This window comes from Tupaia chinensis, unplaced genomic scaffold (genome assembly GCF_000334495.1).
Source record: "Tupaia chinensis unplaced genomic scaffold, TupChi_1.0 Scaffold144150_1, whole genome shotgun sequence".
NCBI lineage: Eukaryota > Metazoa > Chordata > Mammalia > Scandentia > Tupaiidae > Tupaia > Tupaia belangeri.
In genome coordinates, this window is record NW_006204006.1 from 455,872 (window position 1) to 481,859 (window position 25,988).

Here is a 25,988-nt window from a genome sequence, read left to right on the forward strand (position 1 = left end):
GTGTTTTTCTGGCGAGCCCTAATGCTCTATAGAAAAACCCCCTCCAAAAAAAAAAAAAAAAAAGATCCTTAACTTAATTGCATCTACAAAGACCCCTTTTCCAGGCGAGGCCCTGTTCACAGGAAATCTTCTGCAGCCCTTTAAAGCAGGGATTGTGACCTCTTCCTTCCCACCCCCTGTGCCTGAATGAGATCGAGAACTCTAAGATAAGCAACAGCAAATTCTAGTAACCAACCAGACCAGACCAGGGCACTCGGCCTCATCTGCAGGGTGAGAACCAGGCAGGACTGCAACCAAAGCAGGTCCCCATTCCTTAGGAACCCCTTCAGCTTCCACATGCTTGAGGCAGCAGCAAGCTGGGTCTCTCCTGCAGGTGCAGTAAAGTAAATGGAAATTAGACAGCATCTTCCTTCATGAACCAAAGCAACCTGCCTGCTGATTTTCAGTTCTATCTCAAATGTGTAATAAGAAGAAAAATGTGGCCCCAATGTGTCACCAACAAATAAATGATTAAATTGAGATGGTACCAAACCCCTGAGTGCCAGGAACAGTGAAGTTTCTCTAGTTGGCCAGGAAGGCTGTCTTGGGTGCAGCAGGTTGGCCATACTGCTGGAGAACGTGGACAGATGGTGCAATGTGCCCAGCACCCTGCTCCCAGGCACTGGACCTCATGGTAAAGCTGCCCTAGCAATGCAACACTGGTCTACTGAGAGGGAGAGCCATTTTGAGGGGCCAAGGACAAGGACACCTTACAGAGTTAGAAGGGAGAAGACACATGGAGCTACTGTGCTCACTGTAAGGCAGGAACCTTCTGCCAGCTGCTGGTTCTGCTTTGTGCTCTGGACTTCCAGGAGCAAGTGTTTGCAAAAGTCAACTCACAAAATTAATAGCAGCCAGGATGTAAGAGACACCTGGACCAGCACACACATAGGAAAGGCCAGGTCCTGGGCAGTGTGCACTGCAGCCCCAGGCTATGTACAAAGATGGGACATCCAGCTGTCTACTCCAGATGTGACCCCTGACCCACTGTCTTGTGAGGAGGAGTATGCAGCCCCAAAACTTGAATGCCGGTTGCATCATCTCTTGACAGGGGTAGCCTCTGAAACCCAGATGACCAGTGCTCCCCCTCCCTCCTCATGTTCGCCTCCAATGAGCCCTTCAGCTTGAAGGAGCAACATCTCCTGACCCCTGGCCCAAGCCTTCTCCAGGGACTTCTGTTCCTCAGAGCAGTGAATGGTGTCTACTGGAACCAGCTGGGGTCATGGTCTAGCTCCACCTCTCAGCCAGCTCCCTGTTGTCAGAGCCTCTGTGTCCCAACTTATAAAGGGTTTGTAGAGCACTCTACAGCACTGCAACGTAGCTCCCAAGGCCTGGCCCGCAGCCTGTGCTCACACATTGTGGCCATTCACAAAGACAGCCCAGACCTGGGCCACTAGTCATACCCACGTTTCAGTTGTGTTTGTACATTCGGGTATACAAAACACAGGTAGCAACACACTTTAGAATGTCCAAAAGCAATCAAGAGTTGCCTCTTGAAAACTCATCAGAGGTGAGCTATGTAGTAAATGTCTTCATAAAGAACATTGAGGAAAAGGAATCATGAGTATGCTGATTGTAATTCCAGCAGATTCTGAACACAGTGGCTAGTGACAGAAGAGGGTGTTTTCCCACAGGCTTCTGTGTGAAGTGTCAAAGTAGGGGCAGACCCCGTAGAAAGGCTCACTAAGAGTACCCAGTCAGAGGGAGCTGACCAGGGAGCACGCTCCACATGCTAAACTGAGTCTGCACAGCCAGAGCAACAGAGCCAAGGCCATTGTTAAGACTGCCCCTGGCCTCAGTTCATGGAGACAGCAGACCCCAGATCACAGAGCCACCCAGCAATAAAAGTTCAGGAGTGTGGCCTGCACCTGCCGGTCCCGTACTGCTTACACTATTACACCTCCAGGATACTGGAGGCTCCATGTGCAAAGGTCGAGTACGACACAAAGAAGGAGACTGAGGTCCTCACAGGAGGACGTGTCCCATGCTGCACCCTTAGTACAAGTGCACAAGGTTGGTGATCTTTATTCTGTGAATGTCATCCCAGCCCAGGAGGGCAACATAGTGAGGCTCAGAACAAGAACCCAGCAGATATGGCCAGTGTTCCAGAGCTCTGGGAAGTCCTGAAAGGTGTCAGCTTTGCCCACTGGCATCTTCATCTCCACTGTTGGTGTTAGCAGAGGTTAGGCACAAGTGGCTGGCAAATTAGAACTGAGAGCAGGCCAGACTTAGCTCCAGTGCTGGAAACCCCCGCATAGCAAAGAGGCTCTTGGAGACCCTACTCAGGGTGAAACTTCTACTAGGAGAAGAGGTGGCTTGGGCACAACAGCACAAGAGAGGCACCTACCTGGGCAGAAGCTGAGGAGGCCCCCATGTGGCCATGGGTACCACCTCTAGGCTCACTGTGGATGGGGCTGTGGCCTGGCTGGGCTCCGTAGGCACAGACAGGACACTCTGAGGTCACCCCCTGGCATTGGCATAGGCCAGGACAGCCCAGAGAAGCACAGCATCACCAAGTATAACCTGTGCAATCTGGGTGGATGCTGGTCCTTCTCTTATCGCACATCTTAAACATGTGAAGGTGTCCGTGTAAAACCCTGAGGTTCTTTCTCCAAAGATGTCTTTTGTTTTACCTCTGTCCCTTTTACTAGCCCTGGCTAGGCATCTAGCAAGAGAAAGATGAGACAAGGCAGTCCAACATGAACCGTGCCTCAATCTCTCTGCAGGGTGCATCCACTTGGTGGCACACAGTCATCACTGATAGGGCACAACGCTCATGGCAGAGGGAACTAGGATGCAACACATTGGGCACCAGCCCACAGCCCGACCAAGAGAGTCTGTTCCCTGGAAGCATAAAGGCCATCCATCTCCACATCCAAATTTCACTGTCAACGAATCCTCAACTCACCCACTAGCCACAGGGCAAGGGGGTGCCACTTGGCCAAGTAGGTCTGTGTGTCTGAACTGATTAAATAACCTCCAAATGGCCTCTCTGAAAACTCGACCCACTGTTCCCATTCGGTTTACTTGCTTTTGCAGCAGACTGAGAAGAATGGGGCTCTCAGGAATGACCAGGCGCCATGGGCCAAGAAGCAGACAGGAGGCCACAGCAATGTGCACAGGAGTGGGTACAACACAGCAAACCCACTTCCCACCAGCCACGGTTGATCAGCTCCCTGCTCCAGTGTCCACAGGGTATCCTGGCAGGTAGAGACTCCCCAGGGGTTCCACGCAGGTGCCAGGACTTACCAAAACACATTTTCCTGGTTCAAGACTCCAGAGGGAACTCTCAGTATTGATCTTGTGGGTGAGCTTCCCCTCCATGAGGACGCGCTCCCCGTTCTCCTCCAGCATGGCCACACGGATAGAGCCACTGCTAAGGGCCACCGAGACCTGGGAAAAAGCAGAGGAAGGTCAGTGGACATAGGCCCACCACCAAGTCCCCACCCACGAAAGAGAATGACCCCCTGGGCTTTGTGCTGTCTCCGTTCTTTGTAAAACCAAGCCTCAGCTGGCCCTCTTGCTCCAAGCCTACACTGGCCACATGAGTGGGTGGCATCCTCTCACTGTCTAGGAGGGAATCCTCTCCTGTCCCAGCTGTCTATCCCCATAACAGGACTGGAAGCTACTTCACCTCTTGTCTGTCAGCAGTCACTCCACTCACATTCTGCTTCACTTACTCTTTTTTCAGCCCTAACATCTATGTGTCTTACACTGGAAAAACCTTTCTGTAACAGTACTCACGTGATGTATGTATTAAACAGACATAGCAGCAAGCACACAAAACCTTTCCTCAGTAGTATTTGAAACTGACACTACTCAGAGGCTATTCTCCCATGTCAGGCAGTGGATGCTCATTAAATGCTTACCAAAAAGAAAAAAAAAATTGGGACAAAACTTCTCAAAGTTACAAAATTTTCAAAATGGAATGTCCTACTTGTCAATGAAATCAGATACTGTAGCCTAACTATCAATTTAAAAAGCAATAAATAAAAACAGGAAAAGGAAGAAATGATGCATGGTGTCGCCACCACCAGGTGTTTTCTAAGAGAAAGATGAATTCCTGGGCTGCAGTTGGGTGGAGTGATACAGAAGTCTGCCCCAAGGACACATGGCCTACTGAGTGGACACAGCCATGCCATGTCATGAGGCCAGCCCACAGTAAGGGGCAGCTACAGTTCCAAGGCGGCTTCCTCTATACAACTACAGTTCCATCTGACTGACTCTACACTACTTGGCTGGCTGCAGGAAAAGCATGACCAAGTGCTACCAGCAGGGCCACAAGTCTGATGGCAGCCCATCTTCTTAAATGGGCCAAACCACATCTAACCAGAACTTCATTATGAGCAGAGGACCTGACACAGTAGGAAAGGCTCCTACAGACCTGGTCTCCCAAGGACAAGTTCACTCAGATGAAGAGAATTCTTCTGGCCAGTTTATGAACATCGTAACTGCCCAATCTGGGCAAGCTTCTCATACTATCTACTGGAGGCTGATCAAGCCTAGGAGAAACCAGAGATGGGTACCAGTTGAAGGGTCACCCTGGAAATAGGTGGTCTTCTGACTTCCCGCAACCTCAGAACACCCAGAGCAAAGAGAAGAGCCTCAGAGTGGGACACAGAGCAAATGAGATGCCCATGGCCCTGTGGGAGACGGAAGGAAGAGAGGAGTAGAGAGAGGCACACAGTTCATAGGATGTCTCCAGTCACAGCTGCAGGACTCAGCAAGGGTGGGGAGAAGCCCCTGTATGAACAGCTATGCCCCAGGAGCCCAGTCAGGAGGTACAGAAACCCGACTATTTGCTACAACACCATGGAGGGACCTGGTACAAATAAACCAACCAGCAATCTGAGGAACTAGTGGGTGTCTGCCCAAAGTGCTTGTCCAGCCCTGGGTGGGTTGATACACTCAGCAGTCAGGGGATGGGGGAACAGACTGTAGCCACATAATGCAGAAACCATTATACTGTCCCAAACTCAAGAGAACTGGGGGGGACCAGCAGATGGCATAATGATTACATCATTGGACTCCCATGTAGTTGATCATCATTCAAGTCCCAGACCTTGTGGCTTAAAGCTCATGCCGGGCACATGTGTGTGTGTGTGTGTGTGTGCGTGTGCACCCAAAATCCCAAGAGGAGAATGGAGTAGAAGGGACTGCGGGGTGGCCATGCTCCCTGGAGCATATATGCCCTATAGCATATATGCCCTATAGCAAAAATCTCTAAAATAAAAAAATTTAAAAATTAAAAAAAAAGAGTACTGGGAAACATTTTTTTAATTAACAAAAATAAAAACTACCAGGGAATCGAGTATTGCATTTTGTTTTTTTTTAAGGTTTTTACTATAGGGCAAGTGTGTGCTTCCCAGACAGGAGAGAGAGAGACAGAGATTCAGAGAGAGGAAAAGTGGAAAATCACCACCCATGGGGAATGACCATTTCACAATTCCTTCTTCTCCATAGTCCTCTTGGGATCTTGGGCAGGCACACACACTTGCCTGGTGTGATTTTCAAGCCACTGGGTCCGGAACTCAAACTGAGATCAATCAGTCAACCATGTGAGAGTCCAGCCACCTTAAGCACCATGCCACCTGTTGGGCCCCTTACAGGACTGCATCTCATAAGGAAAACCAGCAGCACCCCAAAAAAAGTTAGCCAAAAAAAAAAAGAGAGACAAAGATCACAGAGCTTAATCCAAAGTACTTCCATGTGGTAGCCTCACAGAGAATGGAGAAGATACTGTACATACAGAACAGAATAAAAAGTGGGAATAGAATGATTAGTCCTAAAAGCAAAAATATACAAATTTCATAAAAATTTCAATAGAAAGCCTGAAGATAAAGTCAAAGGAATTAAGGTAGAAACAGAGATCAATTCACACCATCAATTTGGCAGTTCAAAAATTATGATAGAAGGGAACCAGCAGTTAGCGTAATGGCTATGTCGCTGGACTCCCACTTAGTCGACGGCGGTTCGCGTCCCGGACCCGGTGGCTTAAAACTCACGCTGGGCGCGTGTGCGTGCATGCCTAAGATCCCGAGAGGAGAATGGAGGAGAAGGGATTGCGGTGTGACCATCCCCCCTGGAGGGTGATTTCTCGCTTTCTGTCTCTATGTCTCTGTCTGTCTGGTGAGCGCACGTGCTCTGTAGCGAAAACCTCTCCCCCCCAAAAAAAAATATAGTAATAAGAGAATTTCCCAGAACTGAAGAAAATATGCCTTCAGATGGAAGATGATCCACTGAGAACTGAACAGAATGAACAAGAGTGACTCACACGAATTCACAAACTTCAGTACACTGCATGCTTTAAAAGTTCCTGAGAGCTGAGGGAGGAGGAGAAAACGTTTACGTATACAAAATATGAATGGAAGAGACTTCTTGAATCAATAACACTAGATCTAAGACAAAAGAGAAATACCTTTGATATTCTAAGGCAAGAACCAGTCTAAAGCTAGAATTAATTCTATTAATACCCAAACTATGAAATAAGTGTGTTTAACATAAATAACTTTACAACCTATGAGAACTCTGCATTTGCTATTATCACTTGAGGAAAACAAAATGAACATGAAAACTAATAAAAATAGCCAACTAGGATCTGAAAGCAGTGCCTTTTATCTTCAAGTCCAGGAAGAAAGTTCTAGGACCTGGCAGATAACCAGTTTGGGAGGGAGCCATAGGTGAGAGGGCTTCAGGAAGACAATCATTTCTAGACAGTGCAGAGTACCATAGAGGAGCAATTCTGATAAAAGTGTACTATTTTTCAGGCCAATAGGTGGTGTGGTGGTTAAGGCACTGGACACTCCCACATGGCCGACCACGGTTCAAGTCCTGGACCTGGTGGCTTGCTTTCTCACTTTCCTTCTGTGTGTCTTTCTCTGGTCAAATGAAAATGATTAGATAGTAGCTTGGATCCACAAAAATATAAAGACTGATGGCAGAGGGAAATACAACTTGAAAGACACATTAGCATACCTTTTATTTGTAATTATGTTTCTCTCCTTTTGATTTAAGAAACAGCAGCAATGGCTCAGTGGTAAAAAGAGAGGTAATCCCACATGGGAAGCTTCTCAGGACATGTTTGGAGACGTCACTGAGCCTAGCAAATACATTCCCATGATTCAGGGCTGCTGGGAAATCATGGCATTAAGACCCTGTGGGAGGGGCTATCTCTGTTTCTTTAGCTCACGGAAGGAAAAGAGAAAACCTACATAAGCACAAACAACAACTCAAAGGTAGGAGCTACAGAGGAGCAAAATTTCTGTACAATGTTAAATTGGTTTATCTCTGAAGTAGATGGTTATAAAATACATTAATTATATTACCCAGGCAAACACTAAGAAAAGAATTGAAACAATATAGCTGAAAAAGGACAAGAAAATTAAAATGTCACATTAGGAAACATCTGTTTAACACAAATGAACAGAGGAAAATAGAAACAAAAAAGGGAGGTATTTTTCAAAACTTACTATAGAGTTACCGTAATCAAAACAGTTTGGCACTAGCATAAGGACAGAGACATAGATCAGTCAAACAGAATGAACAGTTCAATAGCAAATCCACACATTTACAGTCAATTGATTTTAGACAGGGTATCAAGAAAGCTCCACAAAGGAAGAACAGTCTTTTTAACCAATTGTGCCATAAGAACTGGATATCTGCAGAGAAAAGAATGAAACTGGCCATTCCCAGGGCCAGCAGATGGCATGGCGGTTAAAGGCACTGGACTCCTACATGGCCAAACGCGATTCAAGTCCCCGACCTGGTGGCTTGCTTTCTCACTTTCCTTTTCTCTATCTCTCTGTGATCAAACTGGAAAATAATAATAAAAGTTAAATAAAATAATTCTTTAAAAAAAGAAGAAATTGACCACTCCCTCAAAATGAAATTGGACACTACCTTACACCATGTGACAAAATCCTGAACTCAAATGTATTAAAAGGGCCAGCAGGTGTCATGGAAGTTAAGGTGACAGGATCCCACAGGGCCAGCTAGACCCCACGTGGCCAACTGCGTGACTGAAGTCCCAGATTCTCAACTGGCTTGAGAATCGCGTGTGTGCACACCCAAAGTCGCAAGAGGAGAATGGAGAAGGGATTGTGGTGTGACCATTTCTCCCACCCTGTGTGTAGGAGGGGTGATTCCTCCCTTTTCCTCTCTATCTTCAGCAGGTGCACACACCCCACAGGAAACTAAAAAAATAAAATTAAAAATATGAAAGGCCTAAAAGCAAGAGCTAAATTTATAAAAACCCTTTTATGAGAGCTATATAAGAATTTTTTTTTTTTAATTATAAATCTGTGACCTCGGGTTAGGAGATGACTTCTTAGATACAAACCAAAGGGAAAAAAAAAGAGAGAGAGACACACATTCAACTTCATCAAAACTCAAAACATTTATGCTTCAAAGGATATTAAGAAAGTAAGACATATACATAGAATGGAGAAAAATACCTGCACATTAAGTATTTGACAAGAATGTAGTATCTAGAATATATAAAGAATTCTTACAAAGCAACAATAAAAACAACCCAGTTTTAAAAAGACAATCCAATTAAAACATGTACAAAGGACTTGAACAGGGAACCAGCAGTTAGCGTAGTGGCTATGTCGCTGGATTCCCACGTAGTCGAACACGGTTCGCGTCCCGGACCTGGTGGCTTAAAACTCACGCCGGGCGCATGTGCGTGCGTGCCCAAGATCCCAAGAGGAGAATGGAGGAGAAGGGATTGTGGCGTGACCATCCCACCCAGGAGGTGATTTCTCGCTTTCTGTCTCTATGTCTCTCTCTGACTGTCTGGCGAGCGCACGCACCCTATAGCGAAAATCTCTCCAAAAAAAAAAAAAAAAAAAGCTCATGCAAAATGCATTCATGTGCTTGCCCAAAATCCTGAGAGGAGAATAGAGAAGAGATTGCTGTGTGGCTATCCTCCCTGGGTGTGTGTGTGTGTGTGTGATTTCCTGCTTTCTGTCTCTCTGTCTCTGTCTGTCTGGCGAGCGCACGCGCCCTATAGCGAAAATCTCTCCAAAAAAAAAAGGACTTGAACAGATATTTCTCCAAAGATATGCAAACGGACAATAAACTCATGAGAACCACTCAACATAGACCCAATCTCTGTGGAGCAGTCAGTAATGTACTGGACTATGAGGCTGAGAGTCTCAGGTTGTTCAAGTGTAGGCCTGAAAACACGCCAGGCGTATGCACACATATCCAATATCCTGGCAACCTGGAAAGACTGGAGGAAGGACATCACAGCATGACTGAGCCCTGTGTGTGTGTGTGTGTCTCCATCTCTCATGCAAGAATACATGCTCCACCATGGACTTAAGGAAAAAAAGATCAATAGGACCAATTCCATGGCATGGTGACCATGGTTCAAATCCCTACTTGGTCATCCTGAAAACACTCCAGGCACCTGTATGAGGGCCTAAGACCAATGGGCTGAAGAATGAGAATAAGCAGACTAATAGGACCCTGTCGAGGGTGCTCCTCTCTCTCATTCTCAATGTGAAGTCTTGGGTCAGGAGACTTGAAACTCACGCTGGGCACATGTGTGTGCATGCCCAAAGTCCCAAGAGGAGAATGGAGGAGAAGAGATTGCAGCATGGCCATCCCTCCCCAGGAGATGATTTCTTACTTTCTCTGTCTTTCTATCTCTGTCTCTCCAGCAAGCACATATGCCCTATAGCAAAAATCTCTCCAAAGAACAGAACAAAACAAAACAAAACAAAACAAAAAACAAATACAGGGCCAGCTAGCAGTGTGGTGGTTAAGGTGGCTGGATCCCACATGGCCAACTGCATGGTTCAAGTCCCCAACTTGGTGGCCTGAAAATACATCGGGTGCATGTGCGTTTATGTCCAGAATCCCGAAAGAGGAATGGAGAAGGGTTTACAGCATGGCCATTCCCCCTGTGGGATACTCTTTCTTCCCCTGGCCTACCCACCTGCCTCCCCACACTGGGAGCGTATGTTAAATGTTTCTCTGCTGACTACATGTGTCCTCTGACAATTAAAATAAATAAGCAAACAAAGTAAGACTAAACATATAAAACAAGTATTACAGAGGATATAGACAGAACTGAACCCACAAACATTTTTTTGATGGACATATAATGTGATGCAATCACTTCGGAAAACAGCTTTGGCAGTTCCTCAAAAAGTTAATTACAGAGATACCATACGACCTAGCAGTTTCACCCCTAATATGAAGCCACTCCTCTCTTAATGATCTACCTGTCTAATCATAGCTCGGACTTATGACCATTTCTCCAGCACTGGGAATCTCCTCTTTCAATCAGTGACTCGCAAGAATCCCCTTTCTTAGTCTTTGTCTCCTGTTTGCATTCGGTTAGTATTCACTACAAAAGTGTTAACAATTATGCAAAACTACATATTTCAGTTATAAATGTGTACTTCATTGTACACCCATAATAGTATTCAGAAAAAATAAAAACAATTATGCTGGATTTATGTTATTGTGTTGTTGTGGTCTTGTCACTTTCTGGTGCTTATCTAATGTAGGGTTTTTTTTTTATGGATAGATTACATTATTCTAGTTTGGTGTCAAGGATATCTATCGAAAAATACAGACCCTATGGAGTTTCAACACACCACAAGACATCTACCTTTAAGCTCCTCACTTATCAACCAACTCACATAATAACCTAGCCAGCAGAATGAAACTCGGCCATTAAGTGAGGAGTGCCAGTTATACCAGTGAAAATGTATCACAAGTAGGTGACAGAGGGAGACTAGGGAGCAGGTGGGTGCATTGGAGCAATACAAAGATGGCTCCTCCACCCCAGTCTCATCCCCAAACAACAAGTCCTAAGATGCAGGCAAAGGATGAGCAATGTAGTTTGAAGGAGGAACAGAGATGCTAACACCACCTTAGAAAAATCTCACAGCATGGGACCAGCAGTTAGCGTAATGGCTATGTTGCTGGACTCCCATGTAGTCGATCGCAGTTCGCGTCCCAGACCCAGTGGCTTAAACTCACGCCGGGTGCGTGTGTGTGTGTGCCCAAGATCCCGAGAGGAGAATGGAGGAGAAGGGATTGCGGCGTGGCCATCCCCCCTGGGGGGTGATTTCTCGCTTTCTGTCTCTCTGGCAAGCGCACGCGCCCTATAGCAAAAACTTCTCAAAAAAAAAAAAAAGAAAAGAAAAAGAAAAATCTCACAGCACACTCATGTTTGAGAAGATGCCTAGTACCCCAGAGGACCCTCTAAGACTAAGCACAACACCCAGCAAGGTTAGTGATCCACCCCTTAGCAAACAATAAAGAAGATAGAGAAATGCGTACTGTGTGTGGCTACATGGGAGGAATATAGCCACATCTACAAGTCAGAACTGAAGTTCTAAATTCCATGCAAGAACTGGTACCAAACCTGAGTCCTTGCCTCCCAGTGCACCATGTATCCACACAACCTGTCATAGATGTTGCATACAATCCAGACTATTTTTTAATGACAATTTTTTAAAGAATTCTTTAATTTTATTTATTCACTCATTTATTTTAATTTGGCCAGAGAAAGACACTCAGAGAGAGAGAGAGGGAAAGTGAGAAAGCAAGTTATCAGGTCTGGGACTTGAACCATGGTCAGCCATGTGGGAGGTCTGGGACTCAAACCATGGTTGGCCATGTGGGAATGTCTAGCACCTTAACCACTAAGCCACCTGCTGACCCCTTAACAAGTTTTAAAAACCAATGCTACTACCCACTTTTGGCTTCAGTTCTCTAATTTTGAGTTCTCCCTGTATTTTTCTAACAACTGCATTTGGAAGTGACTTTACCTGGTAAATTTCATAATGCATTATCTTGTTATTAACCAATATAATAGGGCTCATATTGCCACAGTAAAGGGCCTTCTTTGAGGAAAACAAATCCCTTTATTTCCATAAAATTAAACTGGAAACTATAAATAGAATTTAGATAAAATTGCTCTATGAGGGCAAAAGATCAAATTGGATTATACGGCAGCTAGTTCAAATAACTGACCAAAGAAATTCTACCAAAATATGAAGTCTTCAAAACAATGTGCATAATGAAAAACTACACATGAATTTCAAATTTTTTTACACCAAAATAAATTCAGACTTTAATTCCATTTTCCCATGGCCTTTTGAACAACTACATTCTTTGAACAACCTACCTTCTTTGTTTCTTGATTTAAATTCTTGGATCCATTAAAAATAAATAAATATGAGATAAGCTGATGGCATAATGGTTATGTACCTAGACCCCCACCCCCACCCCAGTCAGCCGCAGTGCGAGTCTCTAACCCTGTGACTTAAAACTCATGCCTGCATACTTGTGTGCATGCCCAAGATCCTGAAAAGAGAATGGAGGAGGAGGTATTATGGTGTGGCCATCCCCCTGGGGGAGTGATTTCTTGCTTTCTATCTCTCTGTCTCTTTCTCTGTCTCTCCAGTGAGCACATAAGCCCTATAGCAAAAATCTGTCATAAACAAACAAGTAATTTAATTTGACTGTGTAGAAATTATTAAGTTTCACAAGTAAAAATATCATAAACCAATCAGAAGACTAATAACAAAATAGGACAAGAGATTTACAATATATATCACAAAGCATCAACCTTTCAAATACATACAGAGTTCCTAGAAATCCTAGAAATGAGCATGTATGACAATCTAATAAAAAGTGGGCAAGGTCTAATGAACTTCAAGGAAAGTAAGATGTCCATCCATCCTCCCTCACAAGAGAAATATGAATTCTCTTTTTTAAAAGAATTATTTATTTTAATTTTATTTATTATTACTATTCTTCAATTTGACCAGAGAGGGGGAAGGAGGAAGAGTGATAAAGCAAGCTACCAGGTCTGGAACTCAAACCATAATAAGCCATGTGGGAGTCCAGTGATTTAACTACCACGCCACCAACAGCATAATGATATGTTATTGCCATCAAATGTGTAAAGCGCCAGGAACTTTTTTGTACATTGCTGACCAGCATGTCAATTAATATAGCGCCCAGGCAAAAGAAATTAAAAATATAAACACCTGTCAATCTAGTAACTGCACTTCATGGAATATATTCTACAAGGAAACACATATGTAAAATGAAAGCCACTGAATAGTATCTACTGTTTTATTGTCTCTAACAACAAGACTGGAAACAACCAACTATCCATCAATAGCAAATTAGTTAAATAATCAGCCTGTTGCTTGACAGGGAGAAAGCTGAGGACAGGAGCCCCAGGTATGAGGGACTGTGGGCTCAGGGCATTTGAGCAAGGTGACCAAGGAAAAAGAGGTCTACTTAGAATTTACTAGGTGCCCCTCAGACACCTGGGGACATGGACATACACAGAAGAGACCAGAGCCACCCTGGTGGGGCCAGGCAGGACATGAGGTCATCTCACCAAGTGGAATATATCACCTATACTAAAAAAGGAGATGGGAAAATAGAAATTCATACCTGATCATAAATGCATATAAAAAAGTGTCTGCTAAAATCCTCAAACCAGTTACATGATCCCTGAGGGCAGGGCGGAGCAGGGCAGGGGGTGAGAAAGCAGGGTGTCAGTATAGAACAGAAGATGCAGAGGCCAGGCAGGGCTGGGATTTTTTTGTCGTACATGTTTATACTTTGAACATGTGTGTCATGCATTCAAGAACTAGGTAAATTTAAAAATAAAGCAGATAAATGCAGCCTATCAGCCTTTTCTGTTATGGAAGCTTCCTACAATAAAACATCTTCCTACGTTTTCTCTAAGCAAGTTCTAAGAAGGGAATGCCATATGTTATGGGGCTTTTAGCACAAATCCTAGCAGCTGCATCAAGCTCAGAGGCAAAGTCACCCAAATTTCAGCCTGAGAGTTGGTAAAAGCCAGTAAGACACACCCAGGGGCCAAGGCACTGTTTCTGTTTCTGGTGAGGACAGAGATAGTTGCAGCAGGGTCTCAAGCTCACCAGCCTGCAAGACCACCCAAGTCTCTGAGAGGAAGACGATTCAGGAGGAACAGGTTCATCTGACACTTGATGGCATATGATCATGACTTTGTCTACAACAGTACCACAGGTAATTTCCACCCCAAAGACAGTCCATAAAACAGGATGGATTTGGGACTTGGGTTCTGGTCTCTTACTCTGTCATCATCTCCACAAGAGGATGTCCTCAACTACAAAATGAGAGACTGAACAAGAAATCTCTGGAATTCAGTTTTAGAACGTATTAAAAGTCTATGATTTGATAAAATGCTGGTTTACAACCACGGTGGTCTGCTATGAGCAATGACATGAACATCCATGCCATAAACTCAGAGTTCTCTGTCCCTACTCCCAGGCACACCGAGAAAAGAAGAGAAATCATCTGCTTTTCCTAAACAGCAGAGTAGATTAAGCAAAGAACATCATTTTTAGATGTTGCATGTAAAATAAGAACACTTTCTATTTTCCTTATGAGGAACAGGAAGCATGATGAACAGTACGCGTTCACCCTCCAATACCCCTGGGAGGCCAGAGTGCCTTTGTTAACCCCTTCTAAAGAGAGGGATCAGTGAGATGGAGCCCAGTACAGACAGGGCTCTGGTGATGTAGGACCAAGCTACTGTGGGGGCCAGAGGACACAGATGCCCTAGGACACTCACTGTAGTCCCATCCAATTAGAGCCCTGCACCACCCAGAACTAGCTCTGGCTTTCCCAGCCGAATTGCTGCAGCATTGCTATCAGCCTGATTACATCTGAGAGGCACCCGAGACATGAGCAAAAACAAGCGTGCTGACAGGTGGCCAGAGAACAGCTGGAAAAGTGCCAGTCGAGAGAAAAGGCCTGCGACCAGCAAAATCCAGGGACATGACACACATGCATTACAGAGTTCCAAGTGCAGCATGGCTGAGCCATAGAGCATCAGGAGACTGGGAGACCAATGATGTTTATAGGAGGTATGTGGTATTACAAGGATCACACACACACACACACACACACACACACACACACACTTCACTAAAGGAGAAAAGGACATTTCTGACCAGGTAGGAGACAAAGGAGACACAAAGGCCTTTGACAGGTCACTACCACAAAGTCAGTCAGCAGGCAACACAGAAACAGCAACATCAAATGAATGAACGAGCCCTTAGCCCTCCTCCCACCCTCTTCTGATGCCATAACCAGACACCGGCGCCTACTCTGAGACAAGGGTTGTAGGCTCTCCCTGGCTAAGAAGCCCTGCACATAGCCCTCTCCAGCCCTCACAAGTGCCTGTTTCTGCCAGACAATGGTTAGGAGGCCTGGATGCGATGAGGCTCTGTCAGAAAGTATGGTGAGAAGCTGATCAGTGCTGGTCAACAGCAAGCCACTCTGCACCACACCTGCTGCCACTTGAGACTGCCTGTTCACTCACTCGCTGGCCCAGTGCCTGCTCCACTGGGATGTGAACTCCAGTCCCACAATCTCATTTGCTTTAGAGACCACATCAACCTAGCTCTGAATCAGAGCCTGTCCCACATGCTCTGAAAATGTCAAGTATCGGGAACCAGCAGTTAGCATAATGGCTATGTCGCTGGACTCCCACGTGGTCGACCGCGGTTCGTGTCCCGGAGCCGGTGGCTTAAAACTCACGCCGGGCGCGTGTGCGTGCGTGCCCAAGATCCCGAGAGGAGAATGGAGGAGAAGGGATTGCGGCGTGACCATCCCCCCTGGGGGGTGATTTCTCGCTTTCTGTCTCTATGTCTCTGTCTGTCTGTCTTGCGAGCGCACGCGCCCTACAGTGAAAATCTCTCCCCAAAAAAAAAAAAATGTCAAGTATCCAATGAGCCAAACTCAGTATTGTCTCTGGTGAAAGCAGGGTTTATCATCCTAGAGGGTGTGACAAGCACATCTGAGAGAGGTCCAAGTCAAACTTGAGGAAGGACATGGGCCATGTGCAAGGTAAGACACAGTATAGGACCCGCAGGACATGGAGTCCATGACAGAGCAGATTCGGCTCAGCCCCCATCAGTCAGCGAGCATATCTGAGAACTACTCGCAATGTATCCCAGTGGGCTGTTGGTGGCCTGGGTCCCTTCAGTCAAAGAGAGAATAACCAGATTCAGGCCAGACCTAACGTAAGTCCTTTCTGAGAAAGCCTGGAGGATAGAGAGCCTGTTAGGAGGCAGATAAAGGGCTAAGAAATTGTAATTTCTTTGGCTAAGTTAAGTGTGGTAATCAAACTTCTCATAACTTATTTAACTACATCAATCCCACCAAAACATGAAGAGGAATGAATATCTGACCCACTAAATTTCAAGAACATGTGGGATCAACTACATGGGAAGGGCAGCTGCTCCTGACCAATTAAAAACAGACAGGAAGCTGGAAATCTGGGTAGATGATCCCTAGAGATACATTCTGGCTTGGGTCCTACACCTACACTGACCTCTAGAATTCTAAGGTCATCCAGCACCGTAAGAGACTTACTGGAGTGGAGTGGGAGAAAGAGAAAACCAGGCAGCCAGCTGCTTCCTGTCAAAGTGGCCCTCATACTCATGGGTCCATGTTGTCCCTGGTGCCTGGAAGGCCTAGAGCCCTGTCTACCCCACTAAATGGCAAATAAGCATATCCCATCTCTCATGCAGTGTCTCCTTCCTGAAAGCCACACTTCTCAGGGATGCCACAGTCCCCACCTAAACATCTAAACATGGGGCAGATCAGGGCATATCTGACTGTTTCCGGTGCAGCCTGGAGCTGGCAGAATCCACAGAGGGCCTGATCATGCCTGGAATTCACGTCCACTTAGGTCAGGCTGCAGTGGGCTGACCTGGGGTCCTGTTATCATTGTGGGGGTGTGAGCCAGCCAGGTTGCCACACAGAATAGAGCGAGTGTTTCCTAAAATGCACATGCAATTGACTTCCAAGGCACATGATTGAAGACAGTCCCCGAGAAGCCAGAACGATGGTATTAACACCGAAGGAATGTGGTCCAGGGAAGCACAGCTTTGGAACATATATTTAAATCCAACCGATTCTCACGCCTCACTCATGTGAAAGTTTGCCCAGGACTCACGATGATAGGAAAGACACTGGATTTTCTGTGTCAACTGGATGATGAGGTAGCTTCTCTCAGCCTCGACTCCTCACCCATAACACAGAACATTACTTACTTTGTAGGCTGCAGGCTCTCAAGATGATTAAAATAAGGCTGGTTCCTGGCACATGTCAAGGTTTTCACTGTGGATTCCAAGGGCACAATGTTTTTATTTTATTTTTTTAAAGAGTTTTTTGCCTTAGGGTACTCACCAGAGAGACAGACAGACACAGTAAGAGGGAAAGTGAGAAATCACCCCCCAGGGAGAATGGCTATGCCATAATCCCTTCTCCATTCTCCTCCCAGGATCTTGGGCATGCACACACACAAGTCCAGTGTGAGTATCAAGCCATTGGGTCTGGGACTCAAACTGTGGTCAGTCAAGTGGGAGTCTAGCAACATAACTGCTATGCCATCTGCTGGTTCCAGGACCCAGGGTTTTACCTTGTGCCATTCACGAGGTTTCTAGGAGATCCACACCAGCTTTACACTGGAAGTTGTTATCAGGATGCCTCTCCCCTAGAAGACTGCAATTCTCACCTGTGCTCCACAGATGACAGCTCCAACACCTACTCAAGGCTATGGGTGCTGTGGCCATATCCTGCCCTGAGGACGAGCCAGACACAGGTCTGCATGCCCAGTCTAGCTCAGCACCCTGGGTTCTCTCCCTGCCTCTCAGGACTAGCTACACCTGTCTCACTGGTGAAATGACACAGCCCAAAGGGGTAGGGGGAGTGTACATGCCTCGAGAAAAAGGCATGGTTTTATGTCTGTTGCTGGGGAGAAAAGGCAGCACCTGCGCCCTAAGAAAGCCGGAAAGGCTGTCCTGAGGACACTGTGAGAGGTGATGGCATGGCCGGACCCAATGGATAGCATAAACAATGGCCTAGTCATCATGCCCTGGGCAGTGACAGAAGCATAGGAGACATCACTGGGGACTACCCTAGCAGAGGCATGACACCCTTTCAGGGCACAACACCCTCAGGAGACACCGAGTCAGCCTGGGAAAGGAGGGCCTGGTGGGGGCAGAAAGTTTACCCTCAGCACACATACATCATCTGTGCAGGTCTGCAACAAAAGGGCGGGGGAGCAAGCAGAAGGCAAGTAGCATGTGGCGGGGGGTGAGGGGTGAGGGGAGAAAGATCTGTCTCCACCCTCGCAGCCTGCTTGCTGTTGCCCTGGGATTTCAGAGTCTACGAGCTCTGTCCCCCAGTATTAAAGTCCTGAAGGATGCAATCATATGTCTTTTATCTCTATGGTACACAGTCCTTGCCACACAAAGGGGTGCTGCCGACACCATGTCACTTTGTCTAATGTCAGCTTACTCAATCCTGTGCTAGAGAGGCCAGAAACTCACATGGCAGATGCTGCACAGATGTATTACCTTTCACTGTGAATAATTGACTGGACTGCTCTCAGGGAGGTAGAAGGCAGATATACTCATTAGGGAAACGTGATTTCTACCAAGGTCCTGTCTGAGCACTCCCTCATCACCTACCATGGGCACCTGAGAAGGCCTGTTATTTTGTTTAGTAAGAGGTGAATACATCACACTTGTGGGTTTCACTCTGGGAAGCTACATGCACATCTCTTCAGCAAGTGCTGGTCAGAGACAAATGGGCTCACTGTTCCCCTAGGGGAGACCCTGGAGACCAGCGGGGAGACCAGTGACCAGAGGGGAGCCAGATAGTGCACATAGCCCACCCTGAGCCAGGGAAAGGAATACGCCTTCCTTCCTGCAGCCACCCTCATCCAAAGCCATTACCTGCTTTCCCTTCACCACATGCTTGGGCACCGGCACCCTGACCTCCAGGTCAGTATAGTCCTGCGACCAGGTGTAGTTCTCACGGACAGCACCATTGTAGCTATCAGGGTTTTTCTGGAACTGCTCCTGAATCCTGAGGAAAAAAAACAAGACAGGTGAGACTTGCTAGGAAGATAGCTGCAGGGAGTTGGCCAACACACAACTGTGACTACCTACAACCTGAGGGTAAGACCAGCCCAGCTCAGCTCTGTTCACTCGCTTTTGCATCCACCTGCCCTTCCATGATGATTTTCTTTCTGACCCTCCCACATAGCACCCCAGGAAGTCAAGGAAAAAGGAAAAGTTACAGAATGAAAATCCTAGTATGAAATCCTGGAGTTTTGGAAATGCCTCTGCAACCACAACCCAGTCCTGCAGGATCACGATGCTTGGAACCAAGCCTGGCAATTCATTAAGAATTAAGAAAAACCTATTAAGAAAAATCTTGTGGGGCTGGCAGGTGGCATGGTGGTTAAGGCACTGGACTCCCACATGAGCAACCATGGTTTGAGTCCTGGACCTTGAGGCTTGCCTTTTCACTCCGCCCCCTTCTCTCCCTCTCCCCCCTCCCTTCCTCCCTCTTTCTCTCTCAGGTCAAATTAAAAAACAGTAATAATTAATAAAATAAAATAAATAATTTTAAAAGAAAAAGGAAAAACCTTAGGCTCATGCTGCCATTTTTTCTAAACTACTTGACAGGGCCTAGCTTTAAAGAAAATAAAAGTAAAGGAAAAGCCAAACAATTTTGTCTTCCAGCTGTTAAACAGAAACCCTAATCCAACCCCTAGCCTGTTTACTGTTGGTAACTAAACTGAAGCCAAGGGGCCTAGGTAAAAAACTACACCACTGTTATTGAAGATGTAAACAATACTCTCAATAAACAATTTAAAACCCAAACCACAAACCAACCAAGTGTGTGCCTCTTGCAAAACAGAACACAGAAGCAGAGAGGCCTATACAATGTTGCCATAAACCTGGCCACCTTGATAACATAAGCACCATGTAAAAGTTCAGACCCAAAGGTACACTGTAGTGAGTCATGGTATAAAGTACAAAGGCCTAGTCCCAGTGGAGGCAGCAGCTGTGACCATTGGGGCATTCCAACACAGGGCCTGCCCAGCAAACACTAGGTGGACACCGGCAGAAGGAGAGCTCAGGACCTCACACAGCATGTACACCAGAGTCTACTCACACAGAAAATAGGTGTGGCGGGTGTCTACTTCTGCATAGATATGACAGGCAGCAGTAGGAAGAGTGGCTAAAGTGGAGCACATTTGCATTCTGTGAGTTTGCATGAGGCTGGTTAACAGCAGCTGCTGAGAGCTGAGTTCCCCAAATAGGATATTGGGGTCCTAACCCCCAGGTCCTCAGACTATGACCTACTTGGAAACACAGTTTTTGCAAAGGTGACCCAGCTAGGGAGGTCACAGGGTGAGTCCTAATCCATATGGCTGGTGTCCTTAAAAGGGAGACAGACACTCCAGGTAAGGCAACATGAAATGAGGCAGAGGCTGGAGTGATGGGCTATGAGTAAAAGAATGCTGAAGACCAGGGTCACGACCGCAAGCTGTGAGAGATGAGGAAGGGGCTCCCTGAGGGCCTTTAGAAGGGGCCAGCCTGGTCGGCTCCTTAAAATAGGCTTCTCACTTCAACATCATGGGGGAACCACTGTTCTTTCAGCCAGCCATCCACCTTGGGTACTTTGTCACAGCAATCTAAGCAGATACAATCAAGTTTATTTGGATCAGGTGTGATATTCAAAACTCAGCACTAAACATCAGCAGGGCCAGGCACTGACTAATCAGAACAGTGCCAGCTAACCACTTGCAGGCAACCACTGGGGAACAGAAATGACAACGGAAGCCAGGAGGTCGCCCACCTCAGTGACATGAGCAAACAAAAAAGGGAGGAGGAAACTAAAGAATGATCATGCACAGCCAACAGATGGTGTAGTGACTGAGGCAATGGACACTCACATGGCTGACCATGGTTGGAGTCCTGAACCCTGAGGTTTGAAACTCAAATCAGGTGCATGTGCCCAAAATCCCAAAAGGAGAATGGAGGAGAAAGAACTGCAGCATAGCCATACCTCCCAAGGGGTGATTTCTCACTTACTCTTTCTCTGTCTCTCCAGCAAGCACACATACCCTAGAGTAAAAATATCTCTTAAATATACAAAAAGAATGATCAATGCCATGCAAGTGGGAGCAAAAGAAAGATTAGTGTATGTCAATCAATAGGAGCACATTCAGGGGTTCTCCAGGGACATGAGAACTCTTGGTATGGTCTGAAGATGACAAGAGGCTACAGGCTCTCACGTGTTATATAGCTCCAGCTCCTAAGAAGAAGGAATACATACATATATACACTCGTGCACACACATGTATATGTGCATAAATGCCTGAAAGAAAGCACATGAAATCTCGACTATCTCTGACAGCAGGTAACAAGCAATCGACTTTGTTCTTTGAACCTTTAGGCATTATCCAAATTCCCCACAACAAGCAGATGTTTCTATAACCAAGAGAAATGGTTCTCTTTTAAAGAGTCACCAAATGGGCTGACTGTGGCACAGTGGTGATAAACTACTCAAGAGAAATCAGATGCCACGTGTTGACTGCAGTTTGCACCCCTAGCCTGGTCATCCTGAAACATGCCAGACACATGCCTGAATGCTCAGGATCCAACAGGCTGAATGACTAGACTATGGCATGATTGGCCCTGTGGAGGTGCTCCTCTCCCTTTCTCTTAATAAATTGTACATGCACTTTATTAAGAATAAAGAAAAATATATTTTTTAAGTAAGTGTGATCAGGAGACAGTGACACACTCTGTGGTCCCTGGACCCAGCAACCCCACAAGGGCCATAACAGCAAGGGCCAGAGTCCTGAGTGGGCATAGAGCAGCCAGCCAGCATGAGTACCGACAGCAACTCTGTTGTGCACATCCGAGCAAACACAGGTGAACATGCAGAGAACCTGTATGGCTGGGAGCCTGTGTGTTTATTACCGCTCAAAACAATCCGAAGTTTGAAGACACATAACACACACACACACACAAAGATGAACACTGCCCTAACACATCAGCAGAGACCAGGAAATAAACATGAAGAGTCCCTAGATGTGGGGGAAAGGAAAGGTTCTCCAACAGAGGAGAAAAGAGTACAACAGAGGGGCCAGGGGAGGCAACTCAGCCAGCTACTCCCAGCAACTCAGTAAGCACAAAGATCCTGGGGACACCCATGCAGGAACGTCCTCTGCCTGGGGCTACAGCCTCAGCTTGGGATGGTATGGGAGCATCTACTGTCCTCATCTTAGCCCTGCCCCAACAGCTGTGTGCTCAGGGTCTCTGGGCACACAATACCCACCTGGTCCCCCTACCCTTGCCTGGGCCAGCAGCCTCTCAAGTGCCTCCGCAAATCATCAAATGCTTCTTTAAACACTCTCCTTAAATAACGCTGATTATAATCAGCCCACAGAACATAAAGCCAAGCATCCTGCGGAGTGCAGGTGGCTCTGGACTCCCTTCCCCCAGGGCATTGGTCCTTGTCACCCTGCAGCTGTGGCCTGCGGGGGCACAGGGAGGTGAGCAGCAAGGCTTCAGCTGCGACAGAAGCGAGTGAGTCACAGCTAGGAAGCAGGTTTTGGAGGCCTGCACAGCATCCACTGCTGAGTGGCTGGGACAATCAGGCTGTAGGCGTGTTACAGGACACACAGAACCAGCTCCTGCAGGTGCCAAGGCAGCACAGCCCCATACTCCAGGAGACAGGCCAGCTACAGGCCTGGATGCTGATGAGTGAAATGGCCAGGCACCAAACACAATACAATGGGGGCTGCCCACACTCTCTTCAGAAAGAAGGTAAAAACAGGTGTTTACCACCCCACTGAAGGAGGCAGAGTGGGTACCCCATGCCATGGCCAGCGATCGCCAATCTACAAAATGGGAACAATAACATCATCTGTCCCAGAGTATAGCTGTGAGGAATAAATACATGAGACAAATGTGTGAAATGGTTAAAACGAGCCCGCAGCCCTCAGGGTAATTATTCCATTTGGTGCGTCCTCCCCTCCGGTGGAAAGTCTCTGTTATGGACAGAGGGCTTCCTGAGCAAAGGAGGGGGGGATCCTGGGACCCTCCAAGATACTAGCCAGATAAGTTATGCATTTTGCCTAACAATTATACATTTTTACCCTTGGGCTTCTTTTTCTAAAAATCTAGCAGTTTAGCAGGACAGCACCCTGCCTGCTTCAAAGACAGCATCACCTCACTCACAGGAAACCACATAAGACAAAGTTCCAAGTTTCTCTGACAAATGAATGACACAGGGTAAAAAGAGAAAAGGAGAATTATTCTAAATAAAGAGACTCACCCAACCTATCAACTAATTCAGTGTCTAGACCTTGCTGGAAAACTCATTTGAAAAAAACCCCAGTTGCCTGGAGGTTAATGAAGCTGGCTCCCATATGGCCAATCGTGGCTCAAATGCTCGCTCCAGAGGCTTGAAAAAAAAAAAATGCCAACACATGTGTATGCATGTTCCAAGTCCTGACAGAAGGGAGAGAGAGGAGATGGATTGTGGCCTGACCATGCCCCATTAGGGAGCGTTCACAGTTTCTCAGTCTCTCTGGTACATGCATGCACCCTTATTAAAAAACACTGAATTAAAATAATTATTAAAATAAGAAAAACTGAAAAAAGCATTTTTGAGATAATCAAGTAAATCTGAATAGACTGAGTATCAGATGATTTTAAGGAATTATAGTTAAGTCCTTATTTTTTTACTGAGGTATTTACGAGTGAAATTACGTGATGTCTGGGATTTCTTCTATCAAAAACAAAAATGAAAAAAAGTTGGCAGTAGCATGACAGATGAAACAAGAACCACGACGTGCTGCAGAGGGAAGATGAACAGGGAAGGCTTCGTGGGCAGTCACTGTACTACTCCCTTTTTGTGTATTTCTGAAAATCTGAAGAACGCATCCTAGCTTTATTGGGACTAAACTGCTGGGCCAAAGGACGTGTACATGTCTAACTCTGATAATGCCAAACTGTTTGCCCAAAGGGCTGCCCAGCTCACTCTCACCAGCAACGTGAGTGATGCTACAGACCCATGGGCCCACACTTCCTGCTGCCTATAAATGCTGGCCTATTGCCTATTATAATGCAGAGTCTTTGCAGAGTCTTAATTCACATTTCCCTGCTTATTAATGGTGATGGACAGCCCTTCATATACTTACTGGTTATGTGTGTCTCATTTGTCAAATTCCTGTTGAGATATATATGTGTGTGTGTGTGTGTGTGTGTGTGTGTGTGTGTGTGTGTATTTGCCAGAGAGCACATGCATTCACCAGAGAGAGAGAGAGAGAGAGAGAAACCCCTAATGGGGCATGGTCATGTCGCGATCCTTTCTCCTCCGTCCCATCAGTATTCTGGGCATGCATGCCTGCGAATGTACGCTACAGTATTTTTCAAACCACCAGGACTGGGATTCAAAACATGGTCAGTCATGTGGATCTAGCCAGAGGATCTAGCTCCCTCAGCACAGACTTAACCACTGCACCAGGGGCCAGTCCTGTTCTTTTTCATTTGTTGGAAATTTCTTTGATTTGTGAACGTTCTTCATATATTTTGGTAGGAATTCTTTGCTGGTTCATAGTTTACAAATATCGTCTCTGAGTTCATAAGCTGTCTCCATACTTTATGTGACCAACACAAGCTCTGAATCCTAGCAGGGTCTCTTCTTTCATGTCAACACTTCTGGGTCTTTACAACTCCATACTTCCATGAGGTCTAAATGTCACAACAGTTTTCTATCAAGAATACATTCTCAGGACCAGCAGTTAGTGTAATGGCTATGTCGCTGGACTCCCACGTAGTCGACCGCGGTTCGTGTACTGGACCCGGTGGCTTAAAAACTCACGCCGGGTGCGTGTGCGTGCGTGCCCAAGATCCCGAGAGGAGAATGGAGGAGAAGGGATTGCGGTGTGGCTATCCCCCCTGGGGGGTGATTTCTTGCTTTCTCTCTCTCTGTCTCTCTCTGTCTTCCTGGTGAGCGCAAGCGTCCTACAGCAAAAACCTCTCCAAAAACAAAAAGAATACACTCTCATCATTTTTTAAAAATCTCTATTTGTTGGGAACCAGCAGTTAGTGTAATGGCTATGTCGCTGGACTCCCACGTAGTCGACCGCGGTTCGTGTACTGGACCCGGTGGCTTAAAAACTCACGCCGGGTGCGTGTGCGTGCGTGCCCAAGATCCCGAGAGGAGAATGGAGGAGAAGGGATTGCGGCGTGACCATCCCCTCTGGGGGTGATTTCTCGCTTTCTGTCTCTATGTCTCTCTCTGTCTGTCTGGCGAGTGCACGTGCCCTATAGCGAAAACCTCTCAAAAAAAAAAATCTCTATTTGTTAATCTCCTTTTCATGTGATCTTGGTTTCTTGTAGCTTCTATTTTCTGCTCTTGATGAATTATATTGAGATAGGAGTAAGATCTCTGGCTAAGCAGACAGGGCGAGGAGTCCAAGGAATGGAGAGTAGGAGACAAAATACCATCACTATAGTCAAGCCTTTAATACAAATCATTTACTGCTCTCACTAGAAATCAATTATTAGCTTTCACTACTTGATTACACAGAAAGCTGCCTGCAGCCTGCTTGAGATAATGAAAGCTAAAGCAAGCACTTTTCATACCATTACTGCATTCCAAACCAGGAGTGTGGTCTCTCCTGGTCTGGAGAACAGGTTAAGAAAGAAACTTGAATAACATATTCTTCTTTCGTATGTTTCAAAACTTAAGCCTACTTGCTGATAATGCTAGGAACGGACAGATTAACTATAGTCCTAAAAATACTGTCCAACTCAAGGACAGCGATCAGTCTGAAACTCCCCAGTAGCACAAAACATCTGTACTGGCATCTCTTAAAACAAAGTTGTTTCCCCCACCCCCGAGAAGTCCTTATTCTCCATCTCCTTAAACAAAAATACTTTACATACAGGTTTTTTTTTTTTTCTTTTTTGTCAGGGCCTATATAACTGGGTTACTCCTACCCTTACCAGCTGACCCAGTCAGGTTCCCCTTCCACTAAGCTGGAAGCTTTGACTCTTTCCTAATAAGCTTTGCTT

General features: G+C 46.1%; 1 protein-coding gene across 2 annotated transcripts in view; it reads right to left on the minus strand.

Moving 5' to 3' along the window:
* NUDCD3 (NudC domain containing 3) overlaps positions 1–25,988 on the minus strand; it is a 101,575-nt gene that overhangs the window by 18,461 nt on the left and 57,126 nt on the right. For both annotated transcript variants that reach the window (XM_006166018.3, XM_006166017.2), the window contains exons 3-4: positions 18,831–18,963; positions 3,289–3,432 (exon numbers count right to left, since the gene is read on the minus strand). In XM_006166018.3, the coding sequence (XP_006166080.1) occupies positions 3,289–3,432; positions 18,831–18,963 (277 nt within the window). The remainder of the gene's footprint in view (positions 1–3,288; positions 3,433–18,830; positions 18,964–25,988) is intronic.